Below are 24147 nucleotides of genomic sequence, written 5' to 3'. Positions count from 1 at the left end.
GAGGGTGAGGGAGTGTCAGGGGTGAGGGAGTGTCAGGGGTGAGGGAGTGTCAGGGGTGAGGGAGTGTCAGGGGTGAGGGAGTGTCAGGGGTGAGAGTCTCAGGGGTGAGGGAGGTAGGGGTGCCGGTGTAAAGCAAAATTCTCCCATCCTAACCTGTTCACACACACACACACACACACACACACACACACACACACACACACACACACACACACACAATCCCCGCGGAAAAATAGACATCATTGGTCCGTCAGACATGAGAAACCATGGAGTGATTAAAACCAGAATTAATCATTGTAACCAAAAGATTCACCATAAGACAGTAATGACCCCCCCTCCACACCTTGTTATGGGAGGTGGAGCAACTGTAATAACCCCCAAAAGAACTAACTCCAGTGAAAGCACACACGGACCTTCCTTACTTTCTCCTCCCTCCCTTCCTTTCTTTTCTTTCCTTCCTTCACTAAGACCGTCTTCAGGGACCACATATCAGAGGTTCAAAGCTGGCATGAGACTCTGTGTGTGTGTGTGTGTGTGTGTTGTGTGTGTGTGTGTGTGTGTTTGTGTGTGTGTGTGTGTGTTTATAAGCCTAAAAAATCAGCATCACTACAAACTTAAAACACATACAAGACCTCAGGTGTGTTGGGGACCTGTTCACCTTCCCAACACACCTGGAGCTTTGTGTAAGTCTTAGTTAATTGGCTGAAAACTGGAGACGACGACGACGAATTTTTGGCCTTAAACACACTATAACCCCCCCCCCCAAACCTAACGACGCCAATTCTGAACCGTTGATACGAGTTCTTTATACATCCAAATAAACTTCACGCTGATATCACAACTAAACGTTTACACGGTTTTGTTTGTCCCGATTAATGAATAAAGAATGTTTTGTTTACGTGACTTAACTTAAGAGTGTAGCTAAGTGAGTGAGTGGCGCAGCAGGCACGGTAGGGGTGGTGGCTGTCATCTGCGGCAGCCACCACCCACACAACTACACTAATTCCCCGAAGCATCCCTTGCGAGGTTCTTGGTGTACTGCCTCCACTAGACTGTCACATCACCACACCCTCCAGCACATCACCACACCCTCCAGAGGACACAAACACTGGCTGTCAACCTCCCACCTTGGTACACACTCTCTCCTCTATCACTGCCCCACACGGCCTGGGTCCCCTCGGCCAGCGCCATCATTATGCCATCATAATATTCCTCTCCCGGGTCACACACACTGGATGACCTGTAGCAAGACTTTGGTGGAGATATTTAGATTTAAAATTCTACCTGTTTTCTTATAAATTTGTATGACACGCATACAGACAATACAAACACATTATTATTATTATTATTAACATGTACAGGCACATACTGAGTTCTTTTACTCGTGTGTGTGTGTGTGTGTGGAAGGCAGCTCACCGCGGGTGGTGGTGGGTCAGGGGCAGGGTTAGGGGGCCACTTGTGCCGCTGGCCCGCGGTCCTCACCACTCCTAGTGCCGCTCGAGGTGGCTTCCTCATGGCTCGTGCCGCCGCCTGCAGCTTCTCCTGCAGGGCGCTACGTCCCCTCGATACCAGGTGCGCCCCTGCGGCCAGACGGTCACGCGGGCCACTTCCCGTGGAGGCTGGACACTCATCCTCCCGGGGCGTGACACACTCGCCACGCTCCCTCACGCTCACCGACACACGCTTCTTCATGGCGGCCAGGCTGGGGCGGGGCAGCTTGCTGGGCAGCTTAGCTAGTAAGCGAAAGTTTGTGGCGGCGGTGTTGAGGGGCGGCCCCAGGTGCTGGGAGGCACCCCTCGTCACCCCCGCCACACGCCCGTAGCTGCGACCTCCTGCTTCTACCAGCCTGGAGCACGCCCGCGCAGCCCTCGCCTGTATCTTGCCGCCGCCGCCCATCACAGAGGTGGGCGGCGAGATTGACGTTCAGAAACTGCTCCTCAAATACAACCGCGGGGGACACACTGACCGCGTGGCACACACAGCTACACTACACGGGCAGTAGGAGGCTGGGCGAGGCTCTCACAGTGACTGTGACGGGCAGCGGGCGGGTGGGTGCCCTCACCAGCCAGCAGGGCGTGATGCTCCCACACTACCGGTCCTCCCGCCTCCCCACACTCAACAACCTTGTGATGGTAACACCACTCCTCACTACCACTTCCTCCCTCACTGTGGGCGTGTGATATATCCACTGAGAGGAACCAGAGTGAGTGTGGGCGCCCACTACCACAGTAGGGCCGCCTGAGGCAAGTGGAAGGGGAGCAGCAGAACCAACCACTACAGTTTTCCGCCCACAACACTCTCACACCCTCAACAATGTGGTAATTGTCCCATACCAGCTGCACCACCTCCCATACACCACCACCATGCTCCCCCCTACACACACACCATCTTCCACACCCCGCCAAGGGGGCGTGACACGACAGTGGCCAGGGTGAGGTGGATAGGTTGCGGCAGGGTGGGTGAGGAGGAGGGAGACAGGGTGGGTGGGGAGGAGGGTGGCAGGGGAGGTGGGTGGCAGCGGAGGAGGGAGGGGCACCACTGTGGCTGGTTGGCATGATTGCCTCAAGTAGCTGTGTTGTGTGAGGTGCGACTCATCTCAAGGCCCTACACCCTCCAACCCTCCCGCACCCACTTCGCCCTCCAACCCTCCCGCACCCACTTCACCCTCCAACCCTCCCGCACCCACCTCCCGCCCTCCAACCCTCCCGCACCCACCTCGCCCTCCAACCCCTCCACCCCACCACCCCTGCACCCACCGCCCTCCAACCTCCCGCACCCCTCCCACCTCCAACCTCCTGCACCCACCCCTCCAACCCTCCCTCCCACCCACTTCCGCCCCCACCTCCACCTCCTCCTCACCGCCCTCCACCCTCCGCCCACCTCCCTCCAACCCTCCTGCACCCAACCCTCCAACCTCCGCACCCACCCCCCCCCGCCGCACCCACTTCACCCTCCAACCCTCCGCCCCCACCTCACCCTCCAGCCCTCCCCCCCACCCCCTCCCCTCAACCCCTCCACCCCCGCACCCACCTCACCCTCCAACCTCCTCACCCACCTCACCCCACCCCTCCACCTCACCCCTCCAACCCTCCCACACCCCTCACCTCCAACCTCCCACCCACCTCACCTCCAACCCTCCCGCACCCACTTCCCTCACTCCATTCTCACTCATCCACCGCCCTGATTTTCCTTTCCTATTCCCAGAAGGTTTGTTTTTCTATCTTCTAGAACCAGAGGTGACGACCATCAAGTGTGTCTTGCCTACACACACACACACACACACACACACACACACACACAGACAGTACCGTACTAACTAGCTTTGAACCCTTAAGACAAACCCTAAAAAATGGAAACATCTCGGACAAATCCTCAACCTCGTCTCCACAGCAACAAACATATCACACTGCGGCTCCCCCCCTCTCACGCAACTCACCGCACACAATTTAACACTTAGTGACTGTGGCTAAACTTGGGGTCGTCACCATGAAGTATTTTTAACGTGGTAATAAACACTTGAGCGAGGACAAGGTCCTTATGACCCCTCACAAGGTCTCTGATGACCCCACAAGGTCTCTGATGACCCCTCACAAGGTCCACAAGGTCCCTTATGACTACAAGGTCTCTGATGACCACTCCCTGACCCTCAAGGTCTCTGACCCCTCACAAGGTCTCTGATGACCCCTCACAAGGTCCCTCTGATGACCCCTCACAAGTCTCTGATGACCCCTCACAAAGGTCTCTGATGACCCCTCACAAGGGACCCTCACAAGGTCCCTTATGACCCCTCACAAGGTCTCTGATGACCCCTCACAAATGACAAGGTCTCTGACCCTCAAGGTCTCTGATGACCCTCACAAGGTCTCTGATGACCCCTCACAAGGTCTCTGATGATGACCCCTCACAAGGTCTCTGATGACCCTCACAAGGTCCCTTATGACCCCTCAAGGTCTCTGATGACTGATGACCCTCACAAGGTCTCTGATGACCCCTCACAAGGTCTCTGATGACCCCTGGGTCCCTTATGACCCCTCACAAGGTCTCTGATGACCCTCACAAGGTCTCTGATGACCCCTCTCCCCCTCACAAGGTCTCTGATGACCCCTCCCCCCTCACAAGGTCTCTGACCCCTCACAAGGATGACCCCTCACAAGGTCTCTGATGACCCTCAAGGTCTCTGATGACCCCTCACTGCGTATAAGGTCTCAAATATCAGTACTAATACAAATTAAAAGTTTAATTTAGCTATAAAAGTAAATGGAAATAAAATAAAATAATAATAATAATAAAAATAATAATAATAATAATAAAAATAATAATAATAACAAATAACAATAATAATAGTAACAACAACAACAACAACAACAACAACAATAATAATAATAATAATAATAATTACATAGGACAGGTGTAGTAAGGTGAGGTGTAGTGCGGGGGCGACACACAACACTGTACACCGCCTCACACAGATATATATGTCTGATGACGTAACGAGGCGAGACAGAACCACCACTTGATACCGCTCACGTCAATATTAATTTAGGTTATATTTGAGGCCAATTTATGCTCTGGTGGGGCGGGGGGATGAAATTGAACTTTTTAAACGGTGAAGACAATAAATCTGAATTAACCTAACCTAATAAACCTACCTTTGGAAAATGTTTGCCTCCTAAAAAAGCTGTACGTAATAACAGGAACGTATTTTAACACATCTCTCTCTCTCTCTCTCTCTCTCTCTCTCTCTCTCTCTCTCTCTCTCTCTGTGTGTCTTGCTGTTGTGGTTTATATACCAGGTCACCTTCCCTCCCTGGTGCTCCGAGGCCTCTACACCTCACGCCTCAGGTGGTGTGGTGTCCCAGCTGGTCACCGTGTACCACCTGGCTAACTTCACAGCTCGCCTCTCCAACACGCAACACCTCTTAATTGGAATTCACTTCTCGGATCCATGGTTCCTTCCCAACTATGAATTACACGACACACACACACCACACGCACACACCACACGCACACCACACACACACACACACACACACACACACACACACACACAAGTTATTTGTATAAACTTTTATCCAAACTAATCAGCCTAACCACATAACTTTCAAATAAATAAATAAATAAAACACGTAGAGAAACATTCGCAGATGACGTGTGTGCCGATGTGATACACGGGGCAGTGATATACAGAGTGGTGATACACGGGACAGGTGATACACAGGGTGGTGATACACAGAGTGGAGGGTGGTGATACACAGGGATACACAGGGTGGTGATACACACGGGCGGTGATACACGGGCGGTGATACGGGGCGGTGATACACGTGGATACACGGGGTGGGGGTGGTGATACACGGGGTGGTGATACACGGTGGTGATACACGGGTGATACACGGTGTGATACAGGTGATACAGGGTGGTGATACACGGTGATACACACACGGGCGGTGATACACGGGCGGTGATACACGGGGCGGTGATGATACACGGTGATACACGGGGTGGTGATACACGGGGGTGGTGATACACAGGTGGTGATACAATACAGATACACGGTAAAACTGTTATTTAAAGCCACTCTGATAAAGGACACAAGTCTACGGAAACACAACGCCACGATTCAACATTGGTGTAGAGACTGTTGTTGCCGTCCTTGTGGTAATGGTAGGGAGGGCCACACAGTCTACAACAAGGGCCACACACTACCACAAGGGCCACACACACTACCACAAGGGCCACACACCACCTACACACCATCCCTTTACCTGTTCACCTGACGGCCTTCACACACACACACACACACACACACACACACACACACACACACACACACGACGAGGCGGGAGTTAAAGGGAAGAAAAAATCATAATAAATAATGTAATTCAACATCTCAGGTCAAGTTCTGGACGCCGGTAAGTTTTACATACGAAAAACAAACAAACAGAATAAAGTGAATTAAGTTTACAGGCTCCCAACTGTATTTGTTGACTGAAAACAAATACTGGACTGTTAGTGGTAGTGAAGGTGTGCATGACTGTACTGTGTGGTGGTGTGTGAGGTGATGTGCTGTGGTGTGGTGGTGTGTGAGGTGATGTGGTGTGGTGTGGTGGTGTGTGAGGTGATGTGGTGTGGTGTGGTGTGATGTGTGTGTGGTGTGTGTGGTGTGGTGAGGTGATGTGGTGTGGTGTGGTGGTGTGAGGTGATGTGTGGTGTGGTGGTGTGTGGGGTGTGTGTGGTGTGGTGTGAGGTGATGTGGTGTGGTGGTGTGTGTGGGTGATGTGCTGTGTGGTGGTGTGTGAGGTGATGTGGTGTGGTGTGGTGGTGTGAGGTGATGTGCTGTGGTGTGTGGTGTGGTGGTGTGTGAGTGTGATGTGCTGTGGTGTGTGTGGGTGTGAGGTGTGTGGGTGGTGTGTGGGGGTGTGTGGTGTGGTGGTAGATATAAGGTAGGGTGGTGTGAGGGGTTGGGTAGTGTGTGGCATAAGATAGAGCAATATAAGGTATAAGGCTGGGGTAAGGCGGCAGCATGAGGGAGGGAGGTGGTCATCTGTACCCCCACCCCCCCACAGGTGTGACGTGGCCACATCATCTATCTATTTTCCAACCTTTAAGACACGTACATCCAAGAGCCTGCACCTCCCTGCTACCTGTAATTATAACGCCACCGGGAAACTGTCCTTATGTCTAACGAGTTCAATTTATATGATTATTTTTTTTCTCACTAGTATGCTGTCATCACCTGGGGAGGGGTGGGGTGGGGAGGGGTGGGGGGGGGGGTGGGGAGGGGTGGGGGGGGGGGTGCATTGCCTCCAGGGTAACCATGTTTGTTTTTTGTCGTCCAATTTTCCCTGAACTGACTCGGCGGTGACCCGACCTAGTGATCAGGTGTGTCAACTCTGGCGTCGTCCGGGTGAGTGGTTCTGGGGAGAAAAAACAAGTTGAGAATAGGTTTTTTGCCTTCCTGGTACAGTGGTGGCGGGAGGGGTCGTCTCTCCCAGGCTCTTGTTGTTGTTGTAGATTCTATTGTCGTTATTGTTCTTGCTGCAGCTGTTGTTTTGTTGTTGCTGCCGCTGTTATTGTTGCTGCCATAGTGTGGTGAGAGTGACATGGTACAGGTAACTCGACATGACAGGTACCTTGACACGACACATTAACTCGACGTGACTCAGGTAACTCGACGTGACACAGGTAACTCGACGTGACACAAGTAACTCGACGTGACACAGGTAACTCGACGTGACACAGGTAACTCGACGTGACACAAGTAACTCGACGTGACACAGGTAACTCGACGTGACACAGGTAACTCGACGTGACACAAGTAACTCGACGTGACACACAGGTAACTCGACGTGACACCGTAACTCGACGTGACACAGGTAACTCGACGTGACGCAAAGTAACTCGACGTGACACAGGTAACTCGACGTGACACAAGTAACTCGACGTGACACCAGGTAACTCGACGGTAACTGGAGTAACTCGGCGTGACACAAGTAGCTCTGTTATTGACACAGGTAACTCGACGTGACTCAGGTAACTAGACATGACACAGGTAACTCGACGTGACACAAGTAACTCGACGGCCGACACAGAGTAACTCGACGTGACACAAGTAACTCGACGTGACACAGGTATCGACGTGACACAGGTAACTCGACGTGACTCAGGTAACTCGACGCCCGGCACAAGTAACTCGACGTGACACAGGTAACTCGACGTGACACAAGAAGCGCTCGACGTGACTGGGTAACTCGACGTGACACAAGTAACTCGACGTGACACAGGTAACTCGACGTGACACAGGTAACTCGCCCTTAGGGAGAGGAAGGTCTCTATTGATTTTTGCGAGGTCAGTGGGTCAAAGGTGAAGGTCAGTGCGGTGTGGCCGGGTGAGAGGTCTTATACGAATGTCATGACTATTTTTACAATGGTAACAACGAGGCCGCCCACGGTACCTCCCACACCCACAGTACCTCCCACACCCACGGTACCTCCCACACCCACGGTACCTCCCACACCCACGGTACCTCCCACACCCACGGTACCTCCCACACCCACAGTACCTCCCACACCCACGGTACCTCCCACACCCACGGTACCTCCCACACCCACAGTACCTCCCACACCCACGGTACCTCCCACCCGCGGGTGTTCGGTGTTAAGGGTAAATGGTTTTAAGGTGAGACACTACCACCATTGTGTCCTCACAGCTTGGCAGCCTAAAACAGTAAGCTTGACTGAGACAGCTTGAAACATTAAGCTTGAGATGTAGACACCTTAAAACATTAAACTTGACTGATGGAGGCAGCTTAAAACAGTAAGCTTGACTGATGGAGCCAGCTTAAAACAGTAAGATCTGAAATTACTATGAGCCTTGAGGGCCGTCCACCACACAGCTAACTCCGCTCCCCCACCTCAGCGTCCCTAGCAACCGTCCTGGATGGTGATTGGTTGCAGGTTGCTATGGAAGGTAAAGGGGTCGGAACTTAATCGACGGGTTATCTATATACGATTCCTCTAACCTAACCTTCCCCCCCCCCCACCCCCCGCAGGCAGCATTGGGATGTTTAAGCATCAGGTGAAATAAGCTGAGGTGCCTAATCTTCAGGTGGTTCAAGCAGTTTATGTACCGCGTATATCACAAGATGAAGACACGGGTCAGGTCTCACAAAGATTCTAAACATAAACTCGATTCCCTGGCTGTTGCTGCCTCTTGTTAGGGAAGAGTCTCGGTGTGGTTTAGCTGCCGGTCTAGAGGTCAGTTTCATGTTTTAGCGATCAGTGAACCAACCGACTGTGTTCTTTCCTCCCCAGTTATGAGATGATGTGAAGTGAACGTCTCCATGTTGTTGTTCAGTGAGAAAATATAGTTAAAGTGACAGACTCCCATGCGGCCTGTAATGAGCAGCCTATGAATGGTCATGATTTACCATCCATTAGGCCAATAGCAGGAGGGGTGGGGCAGAAGGGGGGTACAGCAAGGGGGTGCAGCAGGAGGGGGGGTGCAGCAGGAGGGGCGGGGCAGCAGGAGGGGCGGGGCAGCAGGAGGGGCGGGGCAGCAGGAGGGGCGGGGCAGCAGGAGGGGCGGGGTAGCTCTCCTCTACCACAACTTCCAAGTCTTACTCTCCTTATTGCCTCTATTAATACCATAAACGTTGTTAATTCAAACCTCAAAGCTTCTATTGCCAACACTGTGAGACACGTCAGTCAACAAGACTTACTGACTCGCCTAACATGACCCGAGGCCGAGCGTGTGTTGCTTCACGCGCCTCAACACCAACAAGAGTCTCCCCGTCTCTTAGAGTGTTATAAAACACAGTGGACCGCGTGTCTGGCCTCTAACAAGCCAGGTCTACTGGGACTTGGCCAGGACGACGACATGTTCCAGGTACAAGAGGAGTCTATCAGACGAGCTCAAGTTATGGTGGTAGATAGTGTTATGATGCCGGGATAAAGTATAGCAACACGTTCATTAAGTTTTATGTCATTTTCGTAGTTATTTCTCTTGTTTAACCTTCACTCAGTCACTCTCACATCACCGCTACGAGGGAAACTTTACCACACGGGTCTTTGATAATCCTCGGCCAGTTCATGTTAGTGACCAAAACTTTCCCCATAACTTTGTCACAGGAAAAACTTTGAACGTAACCTGAGGAGACATTGTTCGGGTGTTAAGGAAGACAACAGTGCCGAGTTACAGGACCTGAGGAGACATTGTTCGGGTGTTAAGGAAGACAACAGTGCCGAGTTACAGGACCTGAGGAGACATTGTTCGGGTGTTAAGGAAGACAACAGTGCCGAGTTACAGGACCTGAGGAGACATTGTTCGGGTGTTAAGGAAGACAACAGTGCCGAGTTACAGGACAACACTCCCCGGAGGTTGGGGAAGACGGCACAGTTGTCAAATGTTAGTAGGTTAAGGGGAGAGACCCAGGGTAACCTAACCTAACCTAACCTAAACTCTCACACACACAAGCAGCGACTCACTATAATTCACTACTAACAAGATTAAGTTTAGTACCAACGTCTCGTAAATCCAGACTGTTTATTTCTTCTTTTCCCAGGACGAGCGAGAGAGGTGGGTCGTGGTGCTTGGGGGGGGGGGGACCTTCAGGTATAATGTGTTAATATTTCCCAGGACGAACAAGGGACACCCAAGGGAATGACGGAAAGTGTTGTGTATACCCGAGGACAAATGACGTCAGCAAAACACAGATACTCAAGGCTAGATGGGTTATTTTAGCGTGGTAGTTGCTATCATTACAACGGTGCACCGCCCTCACCCACCACCCTCTTGATCACACGCCCACCTACAAGGCTGGCCGGAGGTGTGTGAGTGCGCGTGTGTGCGGGTGAGTGAGTGTGAGTCAGTCTTTGATGTGACAATATCCGGCCACAAGTGCCAATATAAGTTAGTGGCGCTGGTCTAAACCCCCCATTGACCACCACTTCCCCCACCACCATTAATCACCTGGTCAGCCCCCCCACCAACCACTTCACCTCTTCCTCCTAGATTTACCGATTTTTATCTCTTGTAACTTTTAACATTTCAAAACATTATCCATTCTTGGTGACTGTCTGTGGTGACTGTCTGCTTGGTGGCTGTCTTGGTGACTGTCTGCTTGGTGACTCTGTATAAGTGGTCACCTCCCTCTCTACTTGGTGACCGCCCCCCCCCCCCACACAACTCGCCCACATATAATGGCTAAATGAAACTCTCTCACTCATACTGGATCTAGTGTTCCCTCTGTGAATAATAAATGTTTTATGCCAATATGTTTGTTTGTGTGGTGGGGTGGAGGGGGGGGGGGCAGTGACAGGTGTACACAAACAGTGATATAAGTGACACACACACACATACCTGTCCAGAGCTAAGGTGTCTGGGGTTGCGTGTGTGTAAGGAAGGTGGTCTAGGCTCCGGAGTGTCTTACCTGCCACTACACCCACTAATGACTGCCACTACACCCACTACTTACGGCCACTACACCCACTAACGACTGCCACTATCTCCTGCCCGCCCACTACCCGACCGCTCCTCGTCCTCACTGCCCCACTGCATTACGCCAATTACCTTATCATATGCCACTTAACTCCAGGGCCCAGCGTCTACCACCACCACCACCACCCACTACCCCGGTGGCCAGACAAGACATATAAGACAGACAGACAGACAAGTGTTGGTAATGAGAGAGAGAGTTGCTGTACGGGACACCAGGAGTGCTTCTCACAGGTACAAACAGGTAATTATATACAGGTAATTTACTAATTTCACACCATGACTCATCTTCCGGAAGGCGCCATTTACTACACTTCACCATGAGTCACTATGACGACACACACACACACACACACACACACACACACACTACCCGCCGTTTAATTGTGACCCCTACTTGTTTTCTGTCACCGAAACAAATTTAATAACACCTTTTTAATAAAACAAAAGACTCCTGCCTGTGTGCTGCCATTGGAAAATTTAATCACCTTCCCTAAACGTTAAACAAACATTTAGATCCCCAACACCAGGAGCCTCACCTGACCTGTGACATACACCTGCAGGTATAACTATTCTCTAGTTATTTAAGATCATCTGATCAAAACTGAAATAATAAACCGTAGACGTTACTGGTCGGTTGTGAAGTAATGTTTCCTCCGTGAGTGAGAGAGTTCGTCACTGTTAAACACGGAGGCAAGTAGGGCCTCTTATATGTCCTCAGTCAACACCACTTCCGTCTGTGTTGTGAAGACCATGACCCCTCCACACTGACGAGAACAAAATTCACACAGTCATCCACGTTATTCACTCATGGGTGAAAAGCAAAAAATAACCACCATAAGACACATCATGAGTGCTGTGAGGCCCCGTAACTCACCTGCCCTCAGGGCCCGTAACTCACCTGCCCTCAGGGCCCGTAACTCACCTGCCCTCAGGGCCCGTAACTCACCTGCCCTCAGGGCCCGTAACTCACCTGCCCTCAGGGCCCGTAACTCACCTGCCCTCAGGGCCCCATAAACCACCTGCCCTCAGGGCCCGTAACTCACCTGCCCTCAGGGCCCGTAACTCACCTGCCCTCAGGGCCCCATAACCCACCTGCCCTCAGGGCCCGTAACTCACCTGCCCTAAGGGCCCCATAAACCACCTGCCCTCAGGGCCGGTAACTCACCTGCCCTCAGGGCCCGTAACTCACCTGCCCTCCACAAAGATGTTACGTGTCAAATGTAAAATAAATTTGGTTCATGTTTAAGGACAGATGACGAACACAACAACTTGGACGAACAATGTTAAAGTTTTCCCCCGGCAGAAACAACTGTGACGGTGGTGATGGTGTACACTTAGTCCAGCTCAACTATATATACAATAACAAGCTTTTTTAACCTTAACAATATGAGGAACTCTCAACTGTCGTGTAGTCAGTGTGTACCAGTGACAACAAGATTCAGAATGCATCCAGTTCATCCACTACCCACTGATGCATCCATCGTCAAGAAGCTCGCGTAATCATACTCCTCGTTCAACCATTCAACTCATTGTCATCCAAAACACATTAGCAGCAGAAATCAACGAGGCACAGGAGCTTCATTACCGACGGGGAGGCGAGCTTCCTGCCACCTGGCGCTCTAACTCCTTTCAATCGACCGAGCTGTACGAGGATAAGTCAACAGACGCTACCGAGTCAACAAGGGAGAAACACTCACACCTGACACACGAGATACCGGCCAGTGTGACCCGCCTCTGTGGCCACGAGATACCGGCCAGTGTGACCCGCCTCTGTGGCCACGAGATACCGGCCAGTGTGACCCGCCTCTGTGGCCACGAGATACCGGCCAGTGTGACCCGCCTCTGTGGCCACGAGATACCGGCCAGTGTGACCCGCCTCTGTGGGATACCAGCCAGTGTGACCCGCCTCTGTGGCCCACGAGATACCGGCCAGTGTGACCCGCGCCTCTGTGGCCACGAGATACCAACCAGTGTGACCCGCCTCTGTGGCCACGGATACCAGCCAGTGTGACCCGCCTCTGTGGCCCACGAGATACCAGCCAGTGTGACCCGCCTCTGTGGCCCACGAGATACCGGCCAGTGTGACCACTCTGTGGCCACGAGATACCAGCCAGTGTGACCCGCCTCTGTGGCCACGAGATACCAGCCAATGTGACCCGCCTCTGTGGCCACGAGATACCAGCCAGTGTGACCCGCCTCTGTGGCCACGAGATACCCTGGCAATGTGACCCGCCTCTGTGTGGCCACAGATACCGGCCAATGTGACCGCCTCTGTGGCCACGAGATACCGGCCAGTGTGACCCGCCTCTGTGGCCACGAGATACCGGCCAGTGTGACCCGCCTCTGTGGCCACGAGATACCGGCCAGTGTGACCCGCCTCTGTGGCCACGAGATACCGGCCAGTGTGACCCGCCTCTGTGGCCACGAGATACCGGCCAGTGTGACCCGCCTCTGTGGCCACGAGATACCGGCCAGTGTGACCCGCCTCTGTGGCCACGAGATACCGGCCAGTGTGACTTCACACTTGTGGCCACGAGATACCGGCCAGTGACCCGCCCTGTGGCCACGAGATACTGGCCAGTGTGACGGCCCTGTGGCCACGAGATACCAGCCAGTGTGACCCGCCTCTGTGGCCACGAGATACCGGCCAGTGTGACCCGCCTCTGTGGCCACGAGATACCGGCCAGTGTGACCCGCCTCTGTGGCCACGAGATACCAGCCAGTGTGACCCGCCTCTGTGGCCACGAGATACCGGCCAGTGTGACCCGCCTCTGTGGCCACGAGATACCGGCCAGTGTGACCCGCCTCTGTGGCCACCTTGTATAACTATTCACCACTAACACAGATCCATTTATCTTATCTGTTTTAATACATACCTACAATGGGTTTTTTTAATTCCTTTATGAAGACCTTTGTAAACCTCGCCTCCGCTGCTCCAACCTTCATTAGTGATCCCTCAGTAGTCTGGTTCATCCTTTATCCTCATAACTTTCCCGCGCTTTCTAATTTTTTTTCTTCTTCGTGGAATTCTCTCCATTGTTTAAGTTCTCGCTCTTTTAATTCCTTCCTCTAACAATACCGGATTTTTTTTTTTGGAGAGTTAATTTCATGTTGTTTCCCTGCCACGGTTTTCAGTCTCCCTAAATCTAGTTTAATTTGACCCAGCCTTTCCTTCTTTATTTCCAAGATTTTCCTTCACAATACTCTGGCTGACCCACACAGTCTGCCCCCATTTCACCTAACCCAGTTCTTTAAATCTTTTTCTTCTTTAAACAAATAGTAATCCATTTTACTCCGGGATTACTTACATACCAGCATAACACATCAATATTTAGCACACTCTTCACATCACCACTGACCCCAGAGCCGTCCACCAGTCAGGAGAGTTAAACTAACGCCTCAGATCCTCGAATATCAACTCTCATATCCACAAACGTTAAGACATTCTGCAGTGTTTGAGTTTACAGTATTATTAAAAAAGCTTTGAATGTTAATGAGTGAGGACGGTGTGTGTGTGTGTGTGTCCTGAGGGAGTGAAGCCATCGAGCGTGTATTTGTTGTGCTTCTTTATGGAGTGTCCTTGTTTAAGATACTAGTGTGTACGTGTATGTGTGCATGTGTGTGCGTGTGTGTGTATGTGCGTGTGCGGGTGTGGGTGGGGTGGGGGTGTCACCGTCAAACAGGAAAAAAAACACCTACTCCTGTTTTTTCTCAAAACAAGAAGCAATTACGAAGATATTTTACGTGGACAACTGAATCAAACTAACTTGGTGACATAACTCATGTATTAATGACTCACAGGAGACTCAGCCTCCACACTGAGACAACAACAAAACAACACTCCCCCCTCCACACATACACCATCCCCCCCCCCCCACACCACTTTGTTAAGTTAAGTAATCTCCCTCAGTGTCGTGGACGTATTCTCAAACACACTATACGAACTGTACCATACTGAGGTCACTCAAGTCAACACAACGTCTGCCTCACTTAACCTTACCTTTTGGATCAATTTTTTTCCTACGTGAGGGATGTTGTTTTCACCTTCACCTCTGTCACCAACACCAGACTCTTGGTTACCCTCCCCCTCTACCTGCGTCAGTCAGCTCTATGAACACCAAGATCAAACTCTGGGAGGGAGGTGACGTCACGTACTCAACTAACTCCCAAATTAAAAGGAAATTTTCATTATATTATCAGTGAATACAACCCTTATAACCACGTCTACCCAGAGTGTCAGCGAAGATTAGGCTGACAGTGTGAGGCTGACAGTATGAGGGTGACGGACACGCCACCAGCTGTCAGGACTGGCCTCAAATACTGTGCAGTGTGTCAGAAGCAAAACAATTCACCGCGACATACACACAGACACAATCTGTTTCTCTTTGTTGGAATGTTTGTCTCTTCCTCTGGTTTTCCTACGTGTGTGTGTGTGTGTGTGTGTGTGTGTGTGTGTGCAAAAAAGTCAAAGTGAAATCTATAATACTGTGTCATCGGCCAGATCGAACCAATGTTGGGAGGTCCACTGATCGATCGGTACACACAGCCCCCCCCTCCCCCTTGTCGTGGCGTGGAGCTGGTCTTTACCAACCATTAACAACTTTCACAAATGAAGCAATCTTGAGCGCATCATAGCACACGGGTATTGATCTAGGGACATTCCTCCTTCCCTCCCTCCTACAGTGCTGACGTACACTGTTGCTGTGTAGAGAAGATGGCGGTGTAGGAGGAAGAGAGAGTGAAGAGCAAATACAAGGAGGAGGAGGAGCAGCACACACACACACACACACACACACACACACACACACACACACACACACACACACACACACACACACACACCCTCTATACACCTGTGACACCTCCCACAAAACACTTAATGATGTCTTCCATTACCTCTCGTTCACAACAATACCAGGGAGGTGCCTGCCATCGTACACGCTCCAGCCTCTTATAAGAATATGGAAAATGCATTGTGCCCGGAACCTAACCTAACCTCACTTGACTTAACCTGACCTGACCTAATCTAATCTAATCTAATCTAACCTAACCTAACCTAACCCAACCCAGCCTGGAGGTTTACAGTGCCACGGAACTGAACTAGATGCTGCGTCATGAGGCGTAAGAGAGGTAGCAGCCTTGAGAAGCGACGAACCGACACACACACAACAACCACCACCTTGTACACGGACGAACTACGCACATACTTCACGGACGGCGCATAACTACGCACACACCTTCACAGCACCACAACTACGCACACACCTTCACAGCACCACAACTACGCACACACCTTCCCAGCACCACAACTACGTACACACCTTCACACACCAAGAACATTAAAAACCTTCTGTAATTTGTTCCACCAAGTGAGCGATAATTCATGTGTGTTTACCACTACTTAAATACACAGTTCTACTTACCCAACACCTCCTATCACCACCCAGCACCTCCTATCACCACCCAGCACCTCCTATCACCACCCAGCACCTCCTATCTCCAAATTCAACACCTCCCTATCACCAACGCATCACCTCCTATCACCACCCAGCACCTCCCATTTTCACCACCCAGCACCTCCTATCACCACCCAACACCTCCCATCACCACCCAACACCTCCCTATCACCACCCAACACCTCCTATCACCACCCAGCACCTCCGTATCACCACCAACACCTCCCATCACCACCCAACACCCATCCACCCAACACCTCCTATCACCACCCAGCACCCTCCCTATCACCACCACCACCCAGCACTCCTATCACCACCGCACCTCCTATCACCACCCAACACCCCTGCATCAACACCCAACACCTCCCATCACCACCCAGCACCTCCCATCACCACCCCAACACCTCCCCATCACCACCAACACCCTATCACCACCCAACACCTCCCATCACCACCCAGCACCTCCCATCACCACCCAACACCTCGTCACCACCCAACACCTCCCATCACCACCAGCACTCCCATCACCACCCCAGCACCTCCATCACCACCCAACACCTCCTATCACCACCCAACATCTCCTATCACCACCCAACACCTCCCATCACCACCCAGCACCCACCCACCCAACCCCTATCACCACCCAACACCTCCCATCACCAATCCAACACCTTCCCCATCACCACCCAACACCTCCCATCACCACCCAACACCTCCTATCACCTCACCCAACACCCGCCCACAGAACCCCCATCGTTCCACACTCCCCCACCCCCTCACCCTGTCACTTCCCCTACCCTTCCACCTGTCACTCCCCACCCTTCCACCAGGTCACTCCCCTACCCATCACCAATCACTCTCCCCACCCCCTCACCTGTCACTTCCCACTCCCTCACCTGTCACTCCCTTGCACCCCCTCACACCTGTCACTTCCCTACCCCTCACCTGTCCTTCCCTACCCTTCACCTGTCACTTCCCTATCCCTCACCTGTCACTTCCCTACCCCTCACCTGTCACTTCCCTACCCCTCACCAGTCACTTCCCTACCCCTCACCTGTCACTTCCCTACCCATCACCTGTCACTTCCCTACCCCTCACCTGTCACTTCCCTACCCCTCACCTGTCACTTCGCTACCCCTCACCTGTGTATACGTATTTCTGTGTAAGTAACTCTGTCCATGACAAATGTGCACGCGTATGTATGTATGTATGTATGTATGTATGTATATGAGCGCTGGCAGGAACAAAGTGACATGAGAAGACTGATATATGTAATGCATGGAGGAGAGACGTGAGGAAAAGAGGAAGAATGATAAAACCAAAATAGAAGAGATAAAGAAGAGACATAAGAGATGGAGGAGGATAATAACAGCCGCTGACCCAACACATTAGGAACAAGACACGGTGATGGCGTCATAAAGGGGAAGGAGGGTGAAGAATTGGTGGTGAATGAGGAAGGGTGAAGAATTGGTGGTGAATGAGGGAGGAGGGTGAAAAATTGGTGGTGAATGAGGGAGAAGGGTGAAAAATTGGTGGTGAATGAGGGAGAAGGGTGAAAAATTGGTGGTGAATGAGGGAGAAGGGTGAAAAATTGGTGGTGAATGAGGGAGAAAGAACGACGATTACTGTAAGTACCAAACATTTAAACGGATCCAGGCGACTCACTGTTCACCCTTCTCCCTCATTCACCACCATTCCACTGCGACGTCACTTTAAGCTTGCAACTGGGCCAAACTAAAGGAAGCTCGTGATTGGTTGAGTCACGTCGGGTGGATAATGGCGGAGGTGACGAAACATATCAACAAACTCTGCTGTCATCATTATAAGTTTGTTCTTTCTCACTCTCCTCTACGTTCACCAGTCTGTTTCACGTTCTTTCTCACTCTCCTCTACGTCACCAGTCTGTCTCACGTTCTTTCTCACTCTCCTCTACGTTCACCAGTCTGTTTCACGTTCTTTCTCACTCTCCTCTACGTCACCAGTCTGTCTCACGTTCTTTCTCACTCTCCTCTACGTCACCAGTCTGTCTCACGTTCTTTCTCACTCTCCTCTACGTTCACCAGTCTGTTTCACGTTCTTTCTCACTCTCCTCTACGTCACCAGTCTGTCTCACGTTCTTTCTCACTCTCCTCTACGTCACCAGTCTGTCTCACGTTCTTTCTCACTCTCCTCTACGTCACCAGTCTGTTTCACGTTCTTTCTCACTCTCCTCTACGTCACCAGTCTGTCTCACGTTCTTTCTCACCTTCGTCTACGTTCACCAGTCTGTTTCACGTTCTTTCTCACTCTCCTCTACGTTCACCAGTCTGTCTCACGTTCTTTCTCACTCTCCTCTACGTCACCAGTCTGTTTCACGTTCTTTCTCACTCTCCTCTACGTCACCAGTCTGTTTCACGTTCTTTCTCACTCTCCTCTACGTCACCAGTCTGTCTCACGTTCTTTCTCACCTTCGTCTACGTCACCAGTCTTTCTCACGTTCTTTCTCACCTTCGTCTACGTCACCAGTCTGTCTCACGTTCTTTCTCACCTTCGTCTACGTTCACCAGTCTGTCTCACGGGATAATTTACACTTCACCATCACTGTAAATCATCCTGGAGATATATTTAATTCTTCACATAATACTTGGAGTTGTAAATATAAAGACTAATTAATTCAGGTGTCCAATTTTACCCAACGAAACATTACCTACCTTACTAGTTGTACCTGGATTTAGCGAGCGTATCTAGTTAAGGTATTGGTCTAGTTTCAGGTTAGTATTGGTGCTATTAATAATATTTGTGTTTTTAATGTCCCAGATCAACAATTTTTTAAGAACATTCCTACATCTTTTCTGAGTTTGGGTTCTGCAGTCCTTGAAGCCACCCCCCTCCCCCTCACCACACTCACCGGCTCAAGTTACTAGCGACCGTCACAATGTTTAGTTCAAGTGATCGTGTCCTTATACGCCAGGAATTTCATAACCTGTTAACTGCTCTGTGATATTATAGAGCGGGGAAGGGAAGGACTGAGGGACAGGTAGAGAGACAGACAGACGGACAGGATGGTTGCAATAAGGGGTCCCGAGGCATTAATTACATATCTGTACATGAGGCTGTGAGGCGGAGTGTGTAGCGTCGCTCTAAACTGACAGATCGATTAATGTATGTTACCAGCGTAGCGTTGACAGCGCACACACACACACACACACACACACACACACACACACACACACACACACCATTGTCAACTTTTATCCGGGCGTGAGGTTTTTGTTTGAGTTGCTGTAGAAGTTTTGTTTGTGTCTCACGACTGTCTCCTGTGTCGTGTTTGTCTCTCAAAGTCTCCTGAGCGTGATGTGGTGAGGTGTTCCTGGGGTAAATTGCAGCAACACCTTGGACACACACACACACACACACACACACACACACACACACACACACACACACACACACACACACACACACACACACACACAGAGGAAAAACGCGTGTAAAGATATTTTATCATGTTTGTGAATCTGTTTGTGAACAAGGTGTGTGTGTGTTTCTACTCTAAACAACACAGCACTGTGATACAAATCGTCAAGGGTCAGAATTTTTCACAGCAGAAAGGGAGTGTGGCGGTGGAGGGGGACTGTTTGTACAGCAGAGACCAGGGCGACGCAACCAAGGACTCTCTCCCACCACCCTCTTACCACTACCATCACCTGTTTAGTATTGAGAGAGAGAGAGAGAGAGAGAGAGAGAGAGAGAGAGAGAGAGAGAGAGAGAGAGAGAACCATCCTGACGCTCTTCATTACCCCCACCACCACACTCTCACTATAGGGCGTCCCCCCCCCTACACACACAATCACCTCCTCCTTGGTGTCCCCCAGCGTACTTACATCACCACCCACCACCAGCAGGAGTCACCCAAGAGCTCCGGAAGTGAGGATGGTGGTGCTGGTATAAACACACATGTTCAATCAGTAGGAGGAAGATTCGGCTAGCAGGCAGACAGGAAGCAATAAACACAGCTAAGATAAATAGGGCGACTCATGTGGGCGGGTCGTGTGTTGCCCTGTGATGCATGGCCGCCCCACCGCCCTCATGCCTCAACTCTCATGTATAATGCTGCTATGATGCCTCTGTGTGTGTGTGTGTGTGTGTGTGTGTGTGTGTGTGTGTGTGTGTGTGTTATATAAAATACATACACTATGGATTAACTATTGCTTCATTGATCCCGGAACCAAACCATACTAAAGGCTACAAGAGGCCAACTTCCTCCATTAACTTAAAGACTCTAACTTCAGGAACTGGAACTTGTGCTCCAGGACCGAGGAGAGGCGGTGGTTACTGTCCCTTTCCGAGTCCTGGAGAGGTGCCCCCAGACCAGGACACTACATCAGGTACGGGTTTTATAGCCAAGAGGACCGACCAGGCAGTCATTGCATACCGGCTGAGGCTGTCGGGTCATTAAGTGGCCGCGTGTCAGCTTAGAGTGACCAACGCCAAGCCTACTGAACCACGAGAGGTAATACTAAAACTGTAGAGGTGACTTTACCTTGAGCTCAGCACGTAGAAGGGCCACGTTGCTCTGCTCCATGTTGTAGTCGTGGGAACTGACCACGGCGCCCTGGGACTGCGGGGAGGCGGAGGGGAAGGGCCGACCCACCTCTGCTGCACCAGTGGACGACGCCGAACTCTTCTTGTCTTCACACTCACTGTCGCTCGTTAGGCCCACCAGCGAACCTAGAACACAAGGTGGACACTCTTAGTCCCTTCACACCAACACACATCATCACTATAATCAGATATAACACACTGGACTGTACTGTACTGCCAAGACTTAAAAACATCAATACATTAGATTCATATTAACACGTGTGCAAGATTTAGCTTCGGGCGCATGCTAGTTAGTTTTATCTATTAAGGTGATTAATTGGTGATGTCAACAAGGCCACGACGTTAAAGATGATTTTCCTGTGATAGAGAGAGAGGCCCAGTGTACACCTCCACACAGCGTCAAGTCCCTTAGTTTGGGTGCAGGAACAGTCAAGTGTGTGACCACCAAGTGCTTCCTCGAGTATGGAGGGGAGGCACTAGAGCAGCCAGTCTTAGCTTAACACCACGTCTGAGGCTCAGTTCTGGAGGTGCTGTCTCCGTAATACTGTACAGGCAGCCTTAGCCATACACCACGTTAAGGCCGCTAGTGGGAGCAGCGTGCAGTAAACACTCGTCTGGTGTGTGGTGACCTGCAACACCCTCAACATGCTGATAAGTGTGAGTGTGTGTGTGTGTGTGTGTGTGTGTGTGAGTGCGTGTGTATGTATATGCGTGAGCACGTGTGTGTGCATGTGTTGTGCGTTCTTGTGCGTGCATGCGTGGGCGTGCGTGCGTGGGGGGTGCTTGCGTGTGCATGTGTCAAGACATAGTAAAACTCGGCTCACGTGACATATGACCTAGTTCTTGACACCTACTGCCAGCCCTCGTGACAACACCAGCAGGGTGGGTGTGTACCGTCCACCTACACCAACAACTCAGCCTCTCCCTGCCTGGCCACACTAAATTTGCCAAACCAAAATACACACAACTACACCACCCCTACCTGACCCCCCCCTGTGTGTGTGTGTGTGGCAACACTACTGCCACCTCCAGCGTTGGTGACAAAGACTTTCCCGCCACCACCGTTGACCTTCCCACACAAAACACCAACACAATAAAACAATGATATATATAAGTAAAAAAAAATATCTATTTCAATGAAAACAACAACTAAACAATTAAAAGGAAACAAATCAAATCTTAATTACCGTAAGAGCTATATAATGTGTGTATAATAACAATAGTAACGATAAAACATAATAATAAAAAGACTACTGATAATAATATAGTTCATTGTTAATCCACAGACAGACAGACAGGTACTACGGCCCCTTATCCGTCGCCGGGGGACAGTAAGGAACCACACAATGATTGATGGCGTGCATGTGACTTGTGTTCTGGTGGGGAAGGTGAAGGCTGTACCGTAATGCATGTTTGAGAAAGACCCTTGTTACACTCACACTCCAGCAACAGTCATCCTCACCTCAATACTTCAACACACACACACACACACACCTATAGGAAATGGTGGTGAGGGTGATGATGCAACATAAGGGTAGAGATAGTGGTGAAGAGGGGGTGTAGAGAACCATCATCACCAGAGCCAATAGGATAGACAGCAACAGTTGAGGCGTGGCGGCTTAGCGTGGCAGGCGTGTGTGGCGCGGATAGACACACGCCACAATCCTCTTATGGGTATACATACACACGGCCGACTGCCCCCATACCTGGCCACTACTGCTCCCTTATGCCACAGGAGGTCGGCGAGCCAACACCGAGCTCTTGTACGCCACAGGTGAGTGTAGCCACGGCTGAGCGCCACACAACAATCACCTGCTGGCCACCACACTACTGCAGGTGCCACGCCTACTGGTCCCTTCACACAGGTAGTTGTTGCAGCTAAAACCTAACCGAACCTAACCTAACCTAACCTAACCTAACCTAACCTAACTTGGTTTACGTTAGGGTTAGTCATTACAGACCATGTTTAAGGTTGAGTCAGTTGGGTGAAGTTGAGTCTGCAATTTTATTACTAAGGAAAAAATAATAGTAATAATTTGAGTCCCACCCATCACTATCACCAGCTACCACCATCACTATCACCAGCTACCACCATCACTATCACCAGCTACCACCATCACTATCACCCGCTACCACCATCACTATCACCAACTACCACCATCACTATCACCAGCTACCACCATCACTATCACCCGCTACCACCATCACTATCACCAGCTACCACCATCACTATCACCCGCTACCACCATCACTATCACCAGCTACCACCATCACTATCACCAGCTACCACCATCACTATCACCAGCTACCACCATCACTATCACCAGCACCACCATCACTATCACCAGCTACCATCACTATCACCCGCTACCACCATCACTATCACCAGCTACCACCATCACTATCACCAGCTACCACCATCACTATCACTACCACCATCACTATCACCAGCTACCACCATCACTATCACCCACTACCACCATCACTATCACCCGCTACCATCACTATCACTATCACCCACTACCACCATCACTATCACCCGCACCATCACTATCACCCGCTACCACCATCACTATCACCAGCTACCACCATCACTATCACCCGCTACCACCATCACTATCACCCGCTACCACCATCACCAGGCGAAACATGACTCATAATATCCGATCATCTACACACGGGTGCACTCCGACCCCACCACCACCTACCCCCACCACTACCACCCACCCCCACCCACCACCACCACCCCCACCCCCACCACACTACGCTCGAGGGTGAACATCAACCAGTGTGAATGACGCCACAGCATTATGATGATTCACACAGACTGCCACCATGTGTGTGTGTGTGTGTGGGGGGTAAGTGAGTACGTGTGTAGGAGGAGGAAGGCGTGGTGCTGTTAACAAGACCAGGAGCAACGACCGCTGTTGGAGGGCCACAGTGGAGCCCCTCAGAGTGCTCGCCACCCAACTGTGTCACCCTCCACCAGACACTACACCTGCTGGCCGCTGTGTCAACAAACGCGGGTGAAGGTGTGTCAATCACTGGTCTTCTGTGTCACTTTTATACGTCCAGGGAGACAATCGGCTCTGGCTTCTGTGTCAACCTAAA

At 51.0% G+C, this 24147-nt stretch overlaps 1 protein-coding gene across 14 annotated transcripts in view; it reads right to left on the bottom strand.

The window, feature by feature from the left end:
- LOC121854350 (disks large homolog 5-like) overlaps positions 1–24147 on the bottom strand; it is a 130729-nt gene that overhangs the window by 54507 nt on the left and 52075 nt on the right. For 13 of the 14 annotated variants that reach the window (XM_042348966.1, XM_042348967.1, XM_042348957.1 and 10 more), the window contains exon 2: positions 20975–21162. In XM_042348966.1, coding sequence (XP_042204900.1) covers positions 20975–21162 — 188 coding nt within the window. Of the gene's footprint in view, positions 1–1416; positions 2457–20974; positions 21163–24147 lie in introns of those variants that run through there. The other variant, XM_042348968.1, reaches the window with a different exon arrangement.

This window comes from Homarus americanus, unplaced genomic scaffold (genome assembly GCF_018991925.1).
Source record: "Homarus americanus isolate GMGI-L3 unplaced genomic scaffold, GMGI_Hamer_2.0 scaffold54443, whole genome shotgun sequence".
Classification (NCBI taxonomy): domain Eukaryota; kingdom Metazoa; phylum Arthropoda; class Malacostraca; order Decapoda; family Nephropidae; genus Homarus; species Homarus americanus.
The sequence above is the reverse complement of the archived record's forward strand: the minus strand, read 5'-3'. Positions and strand labels throughout refer to the sequence as shown.